Source organism: Egretta garzetta, unplaced genomic scaffold (assembly GCF_000687185.1).
Source record: "Egretta garzetta isolate BGI_Z169 unplaced genomic scaffold, ASM68718v1 scaffold64, whole genome shotgun sequence".
In the NCBI taxonomy this organism is placed as follows: domain Eukaryota; kingdom Metazoa; phylum Chordata; class Aves; order Pelecaniformes; family Ardeidae; genus Egretta; species Egretta garzetta.
The window spans coordinates 3,667,075-3,680,891 of NW_009259596.1; the positions used below are offsets into that span (position 1 = coordinate 3,667,075).

The 13,817-nt window shown below is 36.4% G+C and overlaps 1 protein-coding gene across 1 annotated transcript in view; it reads right to left on the minus strand.

Annotated features, from left to right (window-relative positions):
* The window catches only part of GRM8 (glutamate metabotropic receptor 8), a 346,306-nt gene that overhangs the window by 38,522 nt on the left and 293,967 nt on the right, over window positions 1–13,817 (minus strand). Inside the window, exon 8 of the mRNA XM_035893702.1 lies at window positions 12,761–13,696. Coding sequence (XP_035749595.1) covers window positions 12,761–13,696 — 936 coding nt within the window. The remainder of the gene's footprint in view (window positions 1–12,760; window positions 13,697–13,817) is intronic.

Sequence of the window (13,817 nt, forward strand, 5' to 3'; positions counted from 1 at the left end):
GAAAAAGTTAATTCAACGAACAGTCAATAAGGCATAGAGTATGGGGCCTCTGTGAAATATCCTTCACCCAAGTGGATGGCTTTGTAGGAGGAAGAGTATTGTTTACCAGAGCTGAAAAGCTAGAATAAAAAAAAAAAAAATAAAAAAATCACAGAGAAAATAAGCACACTGGTGCTCTGAAACACATCACTGCTGGCTAACCTGACAGGTTAGATCTAAGTTACTTGCTTATACTCTGTCATTTTAAACAGCATGGTAGTGCTAACTGCAGTAAAAATAGGTCTTGGCATTGACTCTGAGGCATTACATGTGTTGGAGAGGTGCCCACGTTTTTATTTTGCAACCATAGGAGTCTAGTCTTTTGCCAATGTGTGTGCACAACTTCTTTAAGAGGAATATGTGTGTTCATCCATGGGCGAAGAGCCCCAAAGAGCTTGTGTTAGTATTCAGATGGCACAATTAAAATCCGGCTTAATCCTTCTCATTCTGTAGATAAAAAGTCTAGCATAATTTTACAAAAGATTTTATTTCAGTCATGTATAGGAGACAGAAATTGTTAATTAGGCTTACAGTGTTCTGCAAGGTACTAGCACGTTCTGTAGCTTGAAACCGACAGCACTTAAAAATCTGGTTTTTGAAAATAAATAAAAAAAATCTATCCAGGGTAGGTCTTCAGCCTACTGTCAGTGTTTTGAAATACAAAGAATTTTTTCCAGAAGACAGGTATAGAAACCACATTAACTTATGTCATACAGAAGAAGCCTGTACAACTTCAGTTTTGCCATTTCCTTGTATATTCTGGTGACCTTGAGAGAAAACGGATATAGTCAAATGCTAAAACACTTGGCTGTGATACTAAAATGCCTGGCTCTGAACCATCTTCTCAAAGCAAGTGCAGCTGGAGCAGTGCCAGCTGACAGTGCTTCCCTCTAGCCCACAGACCAGCATGAAACTTGCCCAAGTACCATACAGAGCTAGAGGGGTACACAGAGAAAGGCCAATAAAGGAAACAGTCCGTCAACGAGGTCTCCTTCTTACATCCCTGCCTAGAAGATGGGAGGAAGCATACCACATATTTCTCTTTCCTACATCTATGCCTCCTTCATGCTTACAAACTTCTATTATAGCAGTGAAGCAATGTATGACACTGTTTAAGAACATAGTGGATTTAGCATTTTTCCTGGTTTGGATGTTTGGAAAACCAGATCTGCCTGCAGTGTATTTTTATACCATTCTCCTGGTGTGCAGGAGAATTCAAACACACATAGGGCTGTTTATTGAAACTATACAAAAGTACAGGATAGTCAGCTCAAGATAAAGCCAAGTCATATATGACTTTTAGATAAACAATGAAAAACACAAACGCAAATTCCCCAATTATATTCTTGTGTAACACAGATATGCAAAATTCGAACTTACACAGATCTCTTCAGAAAAGCTTCTATCAGCTTGGAAAATAGCTGGGACTGCATACACAGGAAGGATTAAAGCAAGAGTTAACAGCAGTTGGGGCAGTAACATCAAAGGTTCCTTGACATCACTGGCAAAATTCCCACTCATTTGAGTTGAATTGTGGCTCTACCCAAATCTTTCAGAAATGGAGCGCTAAACAAAGGAACTAAAACTTGGATAGATTTGAGAATGCTGGATGTAGTCAGATGGAAAGAAAGAAAGAAAGCATTCTGTATACAGTAGTCAGAATAAGATCTTGCTGCATTTAAGAGTGAAAGTAACAAACACCAATAACAAAAGGCCAACATCAGTGTCAGTGAGGGAGAGACACAGGGATAAGTTCAGGGTCTAAGTACTAAGTTACTCAAAAAACCCCTAGGATTTTGAATGCCATGGAAGAAAAGTGGCACTGGTTGGAATGACTGTTCTATCTTGGATAAATTATAAAGTAAGCAAACAAGGAAACAAGAGAAGAGGAAATAAACAGTAGTAAAAAATGAAGGTTGATAAGGACAAAGGTTATGGCTTCCATGGTGGTTGGAAACAAAGAAATTACAAGCCTCATTGGCAAGGCAAATAGTGCGGAGGGAATAGAGAAATTTCCAACTTGGAAATCTGGCAGCCTTGATGGAGATATGTGATCTTTGTAGGTCAATAAAATTTTATGCAGTGTGATGGCTCAAAGGGATAGAAGGTGATATGTTCTGGAGGAAGCTGCTTCAGACTGTACCATAATTTGCATCGTGTGTGTAGGACTTCTCCTTCTAAAGCACCATTTCAGTAGATCAGCTCTTAAGGAAAGCATATGGTGCAAACAATTCCCTTACAGAGACTGTTTGAAAAGCAGTTTTGGGCTTTGGGACCAATTTCTGTATCATGCCACATTGGTTTGCCTGTGTCTTTTTGATGACTAGATTAGGAGATAGATGCTTTGCCTGCTGCGAGCTCTTCTGCTATACCTCACTCAATTACAAGTGCTAGCTTACTAGAAAAGACATTTGCAAAATGTCATGTCTTCCTCAGCATCAGAGCTAAAAATCTTTTCCTATATTTGCTATTGAATGCTGTCTTTTAAGTAGTTTCCTGCTTCTCTTCTAATCTCCTTCTGACCTTGCTGTTTTGTAATTGGGAAATGTTGTGCAGTACCTGTTTGAATGACATTCACAATACCTGTGAATACCTGCTGTTATTCTGTTTCAGTTCAGTGGCATTAAAAAAAGGGCAATCGAGTCCTGTGCCTTTCTTCCCTTCATTGTTCAGCTATTCCTATTGTACTATGGTAGAGAGGAGGACGTTTTCTGTAAAAAAAAGATTTATGCAGGTGCGGTGTCATCAGTTCTATCAATGAGCCTGGTAACATCACTTTAATCCCATCCATATATTTCAAAATATCAAGTAAACCTGACCTTGATAATCATCATGAAAACAATGTTTTGGCCATTCTACTAGGGTCATGTTTCTGGTAAACTGATTATGAACTCATTCTCAAGTCTGGAAAGCACCATTTTAGGAAGAGAAAAATTCCAACTGCGTGTACATACTGAAAATTTATGTCTAAAGTTAAGAGGATATTTCATAATTAATCCATTTTTAGCTGGATTACTAGAAAAAAGATAACCTTCTGCTACTGTTAAATACTGCCCCTCTTGGCTTAGCTCATATGGATCTCTCTATTGTGATTTTACCCCTTATTATGAAGCTGCACTGTAAACTGAAAGAAAAATAAGCTTTCAAAAACAGATGTATATGACCAATTAAAGCCTTTGTTTTGTAGAAGGTGGTCATTTGTGTATTGAAATTATTGCTTATGCTGGACATTTTAAACAAATTATTCTGGTTTCATGCAAGAAAGAGCTTAGAGTTTTCTAAAATAAAATATTTGTACACACACACTTACATGCATATTCAGTGTTAACAATCTAATTAAAGACTTATTCCCATAACAGATTTAGTTTTGCTGTTTAAGCATAAAACTCACTAGTGTGCATGAAATCAGACTTCCATCATTCTCTGGTTCCTGGTATCTCCGTCTTTATGAGATACGAATTTAACATTCACTGCCCCCTACATGAAATTTTAGACTTTTATTGTATTTATCATATCTGACACAAATTTTACTGGGCTTCTATCTAATTAAATTTCTGCTCTAGATCTTGTATTTTTGCTGGATGTTCAAGTCATCGGCATATTCTCAGCTACACAAACTATGAAAAATCTTAAACATCAGAATGATCACAAGGGGCTGAAACACACATCAACTTACTGTATTTATATAACTAACACTTTAGTTGAGTCACCATAATTGTCCTTGAAAATGTTATTAGTCTAAAGAAAATATAGGGTAATGTGGCTTTGATTAGGTGCTGATCATGAGTCAAGTTCCAGATGTGGTGGTGACCTTGTACATGCATTGTTATTAAGACTCAGCCTATGCATGGCAATTTACCGGTCCACAGCATTTTATTATATTTGTAAGATCAGATTCTTGGTAATGTTATGAAACCTATGGAAAATGAGAATTATTGTAGTAGGAGATAAGAAAGATGAGAAGCTGAATATCTACACAAAGCTAAGCTAAAAGCCTTTTTAATTTGTTGTTTCTGTCTTTCATACATATGTTTACTTGTTTTCAGTAAGGTAAATGCACTGTTTAAGCTACAGCAAAGGCTATTTTTGTACTGTTTCCAACCTGGCAGGAGCTAGTAACTACAAGAAGTCTCACAAGACCATCCCAGAAAGAGTTCCAACCCAATTTCTAAACAGTGTTCTATTTAAAGATTTTTTGTTTTTCTTAACAAGAGTAAAAGCGTAAAAGGTAGTTGCAATTAACTTTCTATTACCCATAGATATATTTTTTCCCCGGTATGTGGGTTTAATATATCATTCTTAACTGAAAAAAAAAATCCCTCTTCCTGTATATTTACAAACATATTCAATTCCATTCTTCAGTAAGTGATAAATTTGCTTAAAGATGTTTTCTACACAGTTTGTGTTACCACTAGTTTTGCTTTATCCATATTAAACCAGCCCTTCCAATGCCCTAGGAACCTAAGTATTTATAAAGTGCAAGCCACTTCATTGTTTTGAAGCAATGGCTGAGAGGAATGGGGTCCTGTCAGGCCACAGGGCAGCCCTGGAGGTGCTCAGTGAAAGATTCATTGGGCAGGAACACATCGGCCTGCTCTGGTCTCGGTCTGAGGCCAGATTGCACTCTGAAATGAGCTTGTAGGCACATATACTTCTGTGAGGATGGGCTTTTTATTAGGCCTCTGAGTGCAAAAATGACTACATATCCCTTCATTTTGAATGCAGAATAATGGACTGTATTGAATACAAAACAAGATGCAGGAGCTGCATTTGTCTCGATCCATTTTTTTATGAGGTCCCATGATGCAACATTTTATGTGCATCCCTTGAATCCCTAAAACCGTTCTTGTTGCATACAGAGAGTCTTGCAATTGATCAAAAGAAATATGCTTGCTTTTAATGAACTGTTAAACTGTCTGTGGTTCTCTTCAGATCCAACGTGGCTGGGCACCAGTTGTCAGTGCTTGACCATCAGGGCATGAAGCAGTCAAGAGCATGATTAACCTGTAAGATGCATTATCTGCTTTTCCTTTTTATGCAAAGCCACCAGTGACTTGGATGCTGTCCTATGCATAATAATGACATAGAGGACCCTATCTCACAGTTATGCTTGTAGATGAAACACAATTGTGACAGTTTATAGTATCTTAATAGCAAGGAATGATCTCTTTCTTACTGTGCAAAGATCATCTAATACAATTGGAAGGGTTTCTCTTTAACTGCACTTGTTGAAGATGACCACATTTTTGGCACTGAACAAAATCAGAGTCAAAAGTTCAACACTTATGAGGTGAGTCTGATTTCTAGAAGTACAGTAGATAAGACATACATTTTTTCCAGGTTATCTGTGTGACACATTTGTGATCTTTCACAAATTGCCCTCTGTGATTACTTATTATTCTTTTCTAAATTAGATGAAAATGACAGAGGTATTTAGCTATCTGTGCTTCACAAAATTGATTCTACTTCTCAGTTAGAATTAAGTACTCATCAGAGAAGCCAGCAAGTAGTCAAAAAGGTCTATTTAAAGTTCTCTGGCAAGCATTCCTTCTTCATATACCTGTTACCAACTCTCTGACATTCCCCAGGATAGGCCAGGATGCAAGTTACAGGTGAATTTAATTTTTCTGGCAGCTCTTTCCTGTCTTTGGGAAAGAAGCTATCATTCATCATGGGGCCAGAAGCAAACATGTCAGACAAGCAAAACGCTGCTGTTTTCCATTACGTGACAGGTGCACATCTCTTCAACATACACAACCAGGTACGCCAACTCAATGCTCGTACTGGAACAGATATGCAACCATGCAGAAAAGAACAGGGTATACAACCTTCAGGTGAACACGAGTGTCTCACTGAACTGAAAAATATTGCTTTATATTTTATTAAATAATCCACTTCTTTCTTAGAGAAGCTGGCATTTTCTCTCTTCCTGATACCTTCTAATAACCTTGTAATTAAAATCTGTGCTCAGTGTACATACTTCAAATGCTAGTGGATTAATTAATAATAAGGTAAACAGAGAGCTGAAATTACAACCTAAAGACTGTAGGTGTATCTTAAAACAATAAAGTTGAGTCTTTAAAATTACATATGCATTAGCTTTGCACAAAGTCCTTCATTCATCAAGAACACTTGCTGAAGCTTGGGTACACACTATGCTGAATAACAAGAAATCAAAACAGGGGCTAGAATTTTAAAAAGTACCTGCATTCAGCCCTCCACAAAATGTTGCATGGGTAGCACAGTCTGAAAGATACCTTCCCCCTAGCTTTTGGGCACTTTAAGCAGGCAGGTCACACCTACATGTTATGAGCTGGCAGAGGCAGAGGCACCTTTTTTCTTTCAGTCCAAGAGGGTTTCAGCAAACCTTTGCAGATGTATTTCACCTCAAAACAACTTGAAAGAACTTGGGAGCTTTGCCTCTTTTTCCTCTAATCATTCACTTCTGGAGCAAAGCAGCTAACAAGGGAGCAGATGACTGCCCACAAAGAATGCTATGGTCTTAAAGTATCAAAATGAGCCTGAACAGCATCTAAGTGAACAGAGCTCAAGATATTTTTTGGCACAAAAGATTGATTTGGCTGACTATAGTAATCCCTTCTGATTTCTTAGTTAATCTAATGCAGTTTAGATTATTACACTATAGTATAGTTTAATTTCTAAGAAAGTCAGTATTTGTCCTAAAAGTGGTCAGATATGTTTTGATAAAGGTTTCTTTGAATGCAAGTCTGGCCTTAAAGTTAACAGTCAGTTCAGACATGTTTTCCTTTAAGAAGGTGGGAACAATTTAAATGTTGTAAAATTACCCTGTTTCAATTTCAAAACTTCTCTGATTCCAAAATTCATTTTAAACTCAAAAAGATAGAAAAGGTTGAAATTGAAAAAAAGCTTTACAAATGCCCAAAATATTTTAAATCACCCAATCCATCATTTTTATCTCTGTTATTAGCTAATATACTTTTTCCATAATTTTCACTTATGATTCTGGTGGGAACAGGGCAGCTTTTCCTAAGAAACAACTTGTGGAATGGGTTCCCACAAAGCGACTTTTAAAAGAAAAGAGGATCACTATATTGAATTGATTTCTCATTAGGAGTACCTTTTAAGAAGCAGTTTACATGGCCATCCCAGAGAAGTATGACTGCTCCTCTGTCCTCTTGCACCAGCTCATGGAAGGCCGGGGAGAGAAAAGAAGATTTGCAGGGCTGCTGCAATCTTTATATTTGTTTGGCTGATGGGTGGACCCAGCAATGTCCATGACCTGCACTGCACTGAATATCTTCACCAGATGGAGGAAAACATGCTGTCTCAGGGATAAGCAAGGAGCAACGCGCTTCCCTCACAGAGGGAAAGGGAGAAGAGGAAGATGGAAGGATAAATTGTAACTCAGTCATACTCTTATTCACGTCTTTTTTCCCCACTCTGCTTCTACAGAAGAACAACGAAGTCCTAATTTCTGCTGAGGATTAGGTCACAAATCCTAGGAAATTATCAAATTTCAAAATAATTTAGCTCATTAAATGTTTACATCTGGAAGAACATGAAATGATAAAACATTACAAAACTGATCCCCTTTCTTAACATACACTTTCCAGTGAGAGGGAGGGATATTTCTATCAGACAATATGGTAAATTTTATCTGATTTTCCATTCCAAAACATGCACAAATTCAATTACTTATAGTTTTGTTTAAATCCTGCAGGTCCTCTCATATTCTAAAGATTCTTAAAAAATCAGCAATAGCACAGAAATTGAGTTTTGAACAATGATGAACTGTGGAAAGTATCACTTCAGCAGTCTTCTAACTTTGGATCCCATATTAATGAATATTAGAAACTGTTCCAAATATTCCTCAGATTAATCCTCATGCTATGCACGGTGTTGGAACTAAAGATTCTGGTTTAAGCAAACCAAACATTATTCATAAAATGGAAGAAATACTAACACTATCAGTTGTCTTTCTTTACTTTTTCCTCTGATGTGTACTGCATGGACTACCTGCAGAGCTAAATCTCTGAACATGGTCAGAATTAGAAGTGAATGCTTTGAGGTGAAGAAAAGGCTTGGTGCAGTCTGCTTCATTAACACAGTCTGGGGCATCATTAAGATGCTTTGTTTTCTTACAGTCACAGGAATATATTTAGCACAAAACAAAGATGATTTGTCTAAATTTTGTGGAATGTAGGGGAAGTAAGGGGTCTCTACCTGAATTGTCACTAGTAAGTTTGTTGGGTTTTTTAAGCTAAAGAACATATCTTACTAGACTGATGGAACTACCTACCTCTCCCACTGTGAACTGAGTAGGTTCCTCTTGACAACTACAACAGTAGCTTACAAGTAAAATTAATACTGAAATACTTTGGAGTTGTTTCTAGCTTCTTTTACTATTACTAACAGCTGGATATAAGCATGAGGTCTACATGATCAGCAAATCCAGGATGAAAATGGCTGGAATAGTAAGATCATAAGGATAATAATTTATGGGAAGATTTCTACCATCTTTCACAAATTGTTTTGCCTTTACTGCAGTTATGAAAAGAGAGATCAAACTTGTCCGAATAATTGGAAAATACATTAAAATGTATCTGCCTTGTTAGATTACACATTGCAATTGCTTCCGATGGGAGGAGAAGGAAGAAAGCATTGAGTGTTTTCTATGGTCCTCTTTCTTTAGCAGAAAGTGCAACCTCCGTTTTTTCACAGTATGGGAAACAAGTATTCATCTTTAACATCAAAACAGAGTATTTCCAGGTTAGTATAATAAATGATGTCTTTATTATCTGTGAATGAACATGATTCATCCACCTGTCAAAACCAGTAAAAGGAAAGAAAATTTAAAAGTTCAGTTTGTCAAATAGGGATGTACTTTAGACAGCCATCTATCCTCAGCTGGTTTTTGTGCAGTCTGCTGTTGTAAATTAATTTTACCCAGAGGTTCATCAAACATCTGTTTTAATCACTAAGATAATTTCAATATTTTTTTCTGAGGCATTCCAGCCATTGTGACATTTTAGACATCTCTATTCCAGATGATCGCAGTACTTCCAGTGTTTCACCACGTACATGTGCATGACATAGGTGAAGGCTATATTCACGGAATGGTTTTTCACAGAATTTCATTCCTTTTCCTCTAAAGCACCTCACTCACCTCACAAGTGTTAGAATTGTATTAGATTGGTTAGATAGTTAGAATTGTTAGATTGGTATTTTATGTCTTAGGGTTACATTTTTTCATTCGGTTCAATGACACACTGGAATAATTTAATTATTTGTAGTGGGTTCCTTTTGTAAAGCAGCAGCTGTCAAAACAGGCTTGATCACAAATGGACAAAACCATGAATTAGACAAAAAAAAAATCACACAGGACTTAAAATCAGTGCTCTTATTGTTCTCTTCAGATCATATGTAGAAATGGCAATCTAAAAATTATGTGTTTAATAGCACAGGGGTTTAATATTCTACTGCTTGAGATTAAGGACAAACAATAAACATGGAGTTCCATAAAAGCCACCAAGCTTGAGCTATGCAAGGTTATTTTTGATTGGTATTTTAGCCTTTTGCTAATTGCCTATAGATATATATTATTTTTAAATTTTTTAATATGAGGTAATAGTTTTCTCAATTTTGTATTTGTTTTAAATTTATACATAAACTGAATTAACATATATATGAGTAGAAACAGCGTCTTATTATAAAAGGCTGTTAAAAATGTTACAAATGTCAAGACTATAAATCAACATATTCCCACTGATTCTTGTCAAGTTACTTTAACTTTTACCATGTTTTCTCTTATGGATGTGTCAGACCATGCAAATTCAGGCATTTAACTTAGCCGTATTAACTAGCTAGAGACCCAAGGTTCCTCATATGCACAGTGGAGAGACATGAGTTTCCCATCCTGTGCTTCACAGCAAGAACATACCAGCAAGATTCACAGTCTGTCTGCAGAAATGTACTTATGCTTATTTACATGGCCTTCATCACACATATTTGAAGTTTGATGGACACCAACACTCAACTTATGGACTTGTGTCCATACTCGTCTATACTAGAGGTTTATACTCCTCTAGTTTCTATCCAGAACCTCTTAGCAAATTTACACTTTTGGGAATTGATCCCAAGATGACTAAATCTAAATGTAGCCTTCCCATGATGATCTATGAGTCTTGGATCTAAACACCTGTTTTTAGCATTAATGTTCCTGGTTTTTTGTTTATCAGTCGAAATATTTTGACAGTGAAGTAAAAATAAAAACTTCTCAATATGCTTTCTACTTAATCTGTGTTCATGGAATAGTTAATTAAGTAAATAAAAACCGTCTTTCAAAAAATGCATAATTACTTCTTCTATTGTTGTAAACACTATTAATGTTTAGGAAAACAAAAGTTCCCCAAAACATTTTGGAGAGGTTTTAACTACTCTTTATTTAAACAGAAGTGGGTCTAAAGCTAGTAGTTCAATGAATTGCTAGTTGGAAGTACCTCTGGCTTGTAATGAATGCTGTGTTAAACTTTATTACTGTCAACATTTAAAAAAAGGTACCATTGCTTTTAAATGGTACTATAAGTTCCCCAGCTTATTGCTCCATTCTCTTTGAACAAACTCAATCCATAAAAAAAATAATTTCAGGATTCTAAAATCAACTGCAAAGTGAGTAAGCACCTAACAAAAGTCTCTTTAAGTTTATTTTCTCTTTCATGTATTTTGTCCTCAAAAAGACAATAATACTGAGTTTCAGATAACATATTCTATAATGTATTATTTGTTTTTAAAATGCTTCTTTTTGTGTTATGCATTAACTGAGAAACCTACAAGAACTTTGAGTTTATTCAGACAATGTATATATGTGTACACTAAGATATTACATTTTCGTCCTATTCAGACAAGCAATTTAATCGTATGAATGCACAAACTATTATGATGATGTCCATAAGACTCTGTGTGGAAACATGTTTTTATTTGCAGCAAAAAGTAGCACTGTGAAAAGAATTATTTGAATTACAGAGCTACTGTATTAGCATATTAATCTGGTTTTTTTCCTCCTGAAAGTAGTTATCTGAAGAATAACAAATCATTTAGAAAAACAGGCAGCTAACAAGTGAAATTTAGTGTTAGAAGCTGTGCTATTTAGTATAATTTGTGTGCTCAGTCTTGTGTTTCATAAAAGAAATGCAAAAGAGGTGTTCATTAAACTTGTCTTTAGAGGTCAAAAACAAATCATCCTTTACTACAAGGTAAGATGGATGAATGGTGTAAATCAAAACTCATTGTATAGTTGACAGCCAAGTAATGCTTTCTGCGTTTCAATACTGAGAAATACATTTCTTTTGTTATAGGTACTTGCCATAAAACTGACTGGCCCAAGCTGTTAAAACAAAAAAGTACCACACATTTACAAAACAAAGTATTTCTCTGACTTAAGCCTACACATGCAACAAAGTCAGAATGTAAATACAATTCACTCAAACATGTTTGTCTATATCAAACAGGACTTTTTATCTTTGGTATGCCATTACCTTGGTACTTACTTCCCCTGACTTAACCCAAAAGGCTGTGGAAATCAAGCCTGATCCAATCCAGCAATCCTGCTTACTTCAGTTTTTAGTGAGGAAAATGCTTTTCTGCCACACTCTCTCCCCCATATAATTCCTCTGCTTGCATTAGCAGGTTTTTTATTAAGATTTTCTTTAAAAAGACTGTCCTCTAAACCAGAGATATGTCAAACCTTTCCACAATTATAAGTGGATGCATTTTGACTTTTCCAATTTAATTAATTAATTACTTAAAATGTATATTTTAAAATACTATAAAATCACCTGCTAAAAGAAAATGGGAAAGATCTTATGTAAAAAACCTGATTACTTTAATGTCTTATTTTTAAGATTTTCCAAATCTCACAGATTTGCAGTTTTGAAGGTTGATGCTGGTATTATTGCTCTTTCCTACCTAACTTGTCATTTTTGCTTCTATCAGCTGGATAAAAACTCACACAGTTGACGTTTACCTCTGCCTTCTCATTAGAGCCGAGAGAAGGAGAGTTAAATGTCTTTCATGTTTTCTACTGCTCACCATGACTGGTATCAGGAAAGATCCATGCCAACTGAACAAGGAATAACAGATATCCAAGTATGTAACATCTAATTTCTCATTAAAAGAACAGGAAAATGTTTCTTTTTGCTCCGAGATAATAATTAGTGAATTATGCTTTATATGATTTTACACACATTTAATTCACTTTTTTTTTTTTTTTAAGTTTTATGTGTCAACCAGATAAAAAAGTAATTCTTTTCATCCTGCCCAGGCATTCTTCTTCATTATTTTTGACAAATGTAAGTTGATCTTCTTAGGCTTTTGAAATGCAACCATTTCTATCATATCTGTGGGTGATAACAACGATTTATAGTGCTTCATGTAACAGGCTAGAGCATCACTGAAGGGAAATAATAAACGTTAGAAGAAATAGTCTTTTAAGGACATATTGAGAAAGTGTCAACATTATTATGCCAGCCACACCACAGTCACAGTCAGTCTCTTGCGTGAAAATATAGGAAAACTACCTTTTTAATCATATAATTTAATATCTGTGAATTCTGAGAGTTTGCTTGCAATTAGCATTCAGAATTAACCATTTGTAAGAGTGAAAATATTGTAGTGTTACAAGTATCGCAAGAGGAAAATAAAGAGAGGATATCATTTGATTTGTAAACTTATCACCACTTACCTTTTCTGCTGATTGGGCCGTACCAAAAAAGATTGGAATAAAAGCTAACCAAATTATGCAGGTTGTGTACATAGTAAATCCAATGGGTTTTGCTTCGTTGAAGGTCTCTGGAACCCCTCTTGTTTTAATAGCATAAACAGTGCATGTGACCATCAAGAGAATACTGTATCCAAGGGAACAAATGAGAGAAAGATCTGAAATGTCACATTTGAGAACTCCCCTGGCATTTTCTGGTTCAAGTGTCCTCTGCTCTCCATAGTCTACGATGATATGTGGTGGATCGATAGCAAACCAGATGAAGACTCCAATAAGCTGCATGGATATGAGGCTGAAAGTGATCACCAGCTGGGAAGCTGGACTAATAAATTTGGGAGCTGTGACAGATTTTTTACCTTGTTCAAATATTCTGTGAATCCTGTTTGTTTTGGTAAGCAAGGCAGCATAGCTGAAACACATGCCAAGTCCTAAAAAGATCCTCCGAAACGAGCAGACCACTGTATCAGGAGTCGCAATCATTAAAAAAGTAATGGAGTAACAGAGAAAAATCCCAGTCAACAGCACGTAACTGAGCTCCCGCCCAGAGGCCCTGACGATCGGTGTGTCATTGTACCGGACAAACGTCACAATCACAAAGGTGGTGGCAATTATACCGAGGATTGCTATGAAGACGGGCACGATGGCCCAAGGAGAATGCCACTCCAGTTTGATTATAGGGATAAGCTGGCAATCCGTGCGGTTGGCGTTTGGTCTCTTGTTAATGGGGCACAGCTCGCAGTTGAATTCATCCACCTGGTAATGATACCCCTCACAGCGCTCGCAGTGCCAGCAGCAGGGCACTCCCTTCACAGTTTTCTTTCTTTCCCCGGCTTTACAGGGCAGGCTGCAGACAGATGCTGGGTGAGTGTGTTCTCTATTAGCCCACTGCATTTCTTCTACCTGTGGGTATAAAAAATTAATGAGTCTTCTATTTTCCCCCATTTATAATATCCTAATCCTGGCCACAGGTTTGTCATAAATCACTGCATGCTGACAGTACATATACAGTTTACCATAATAA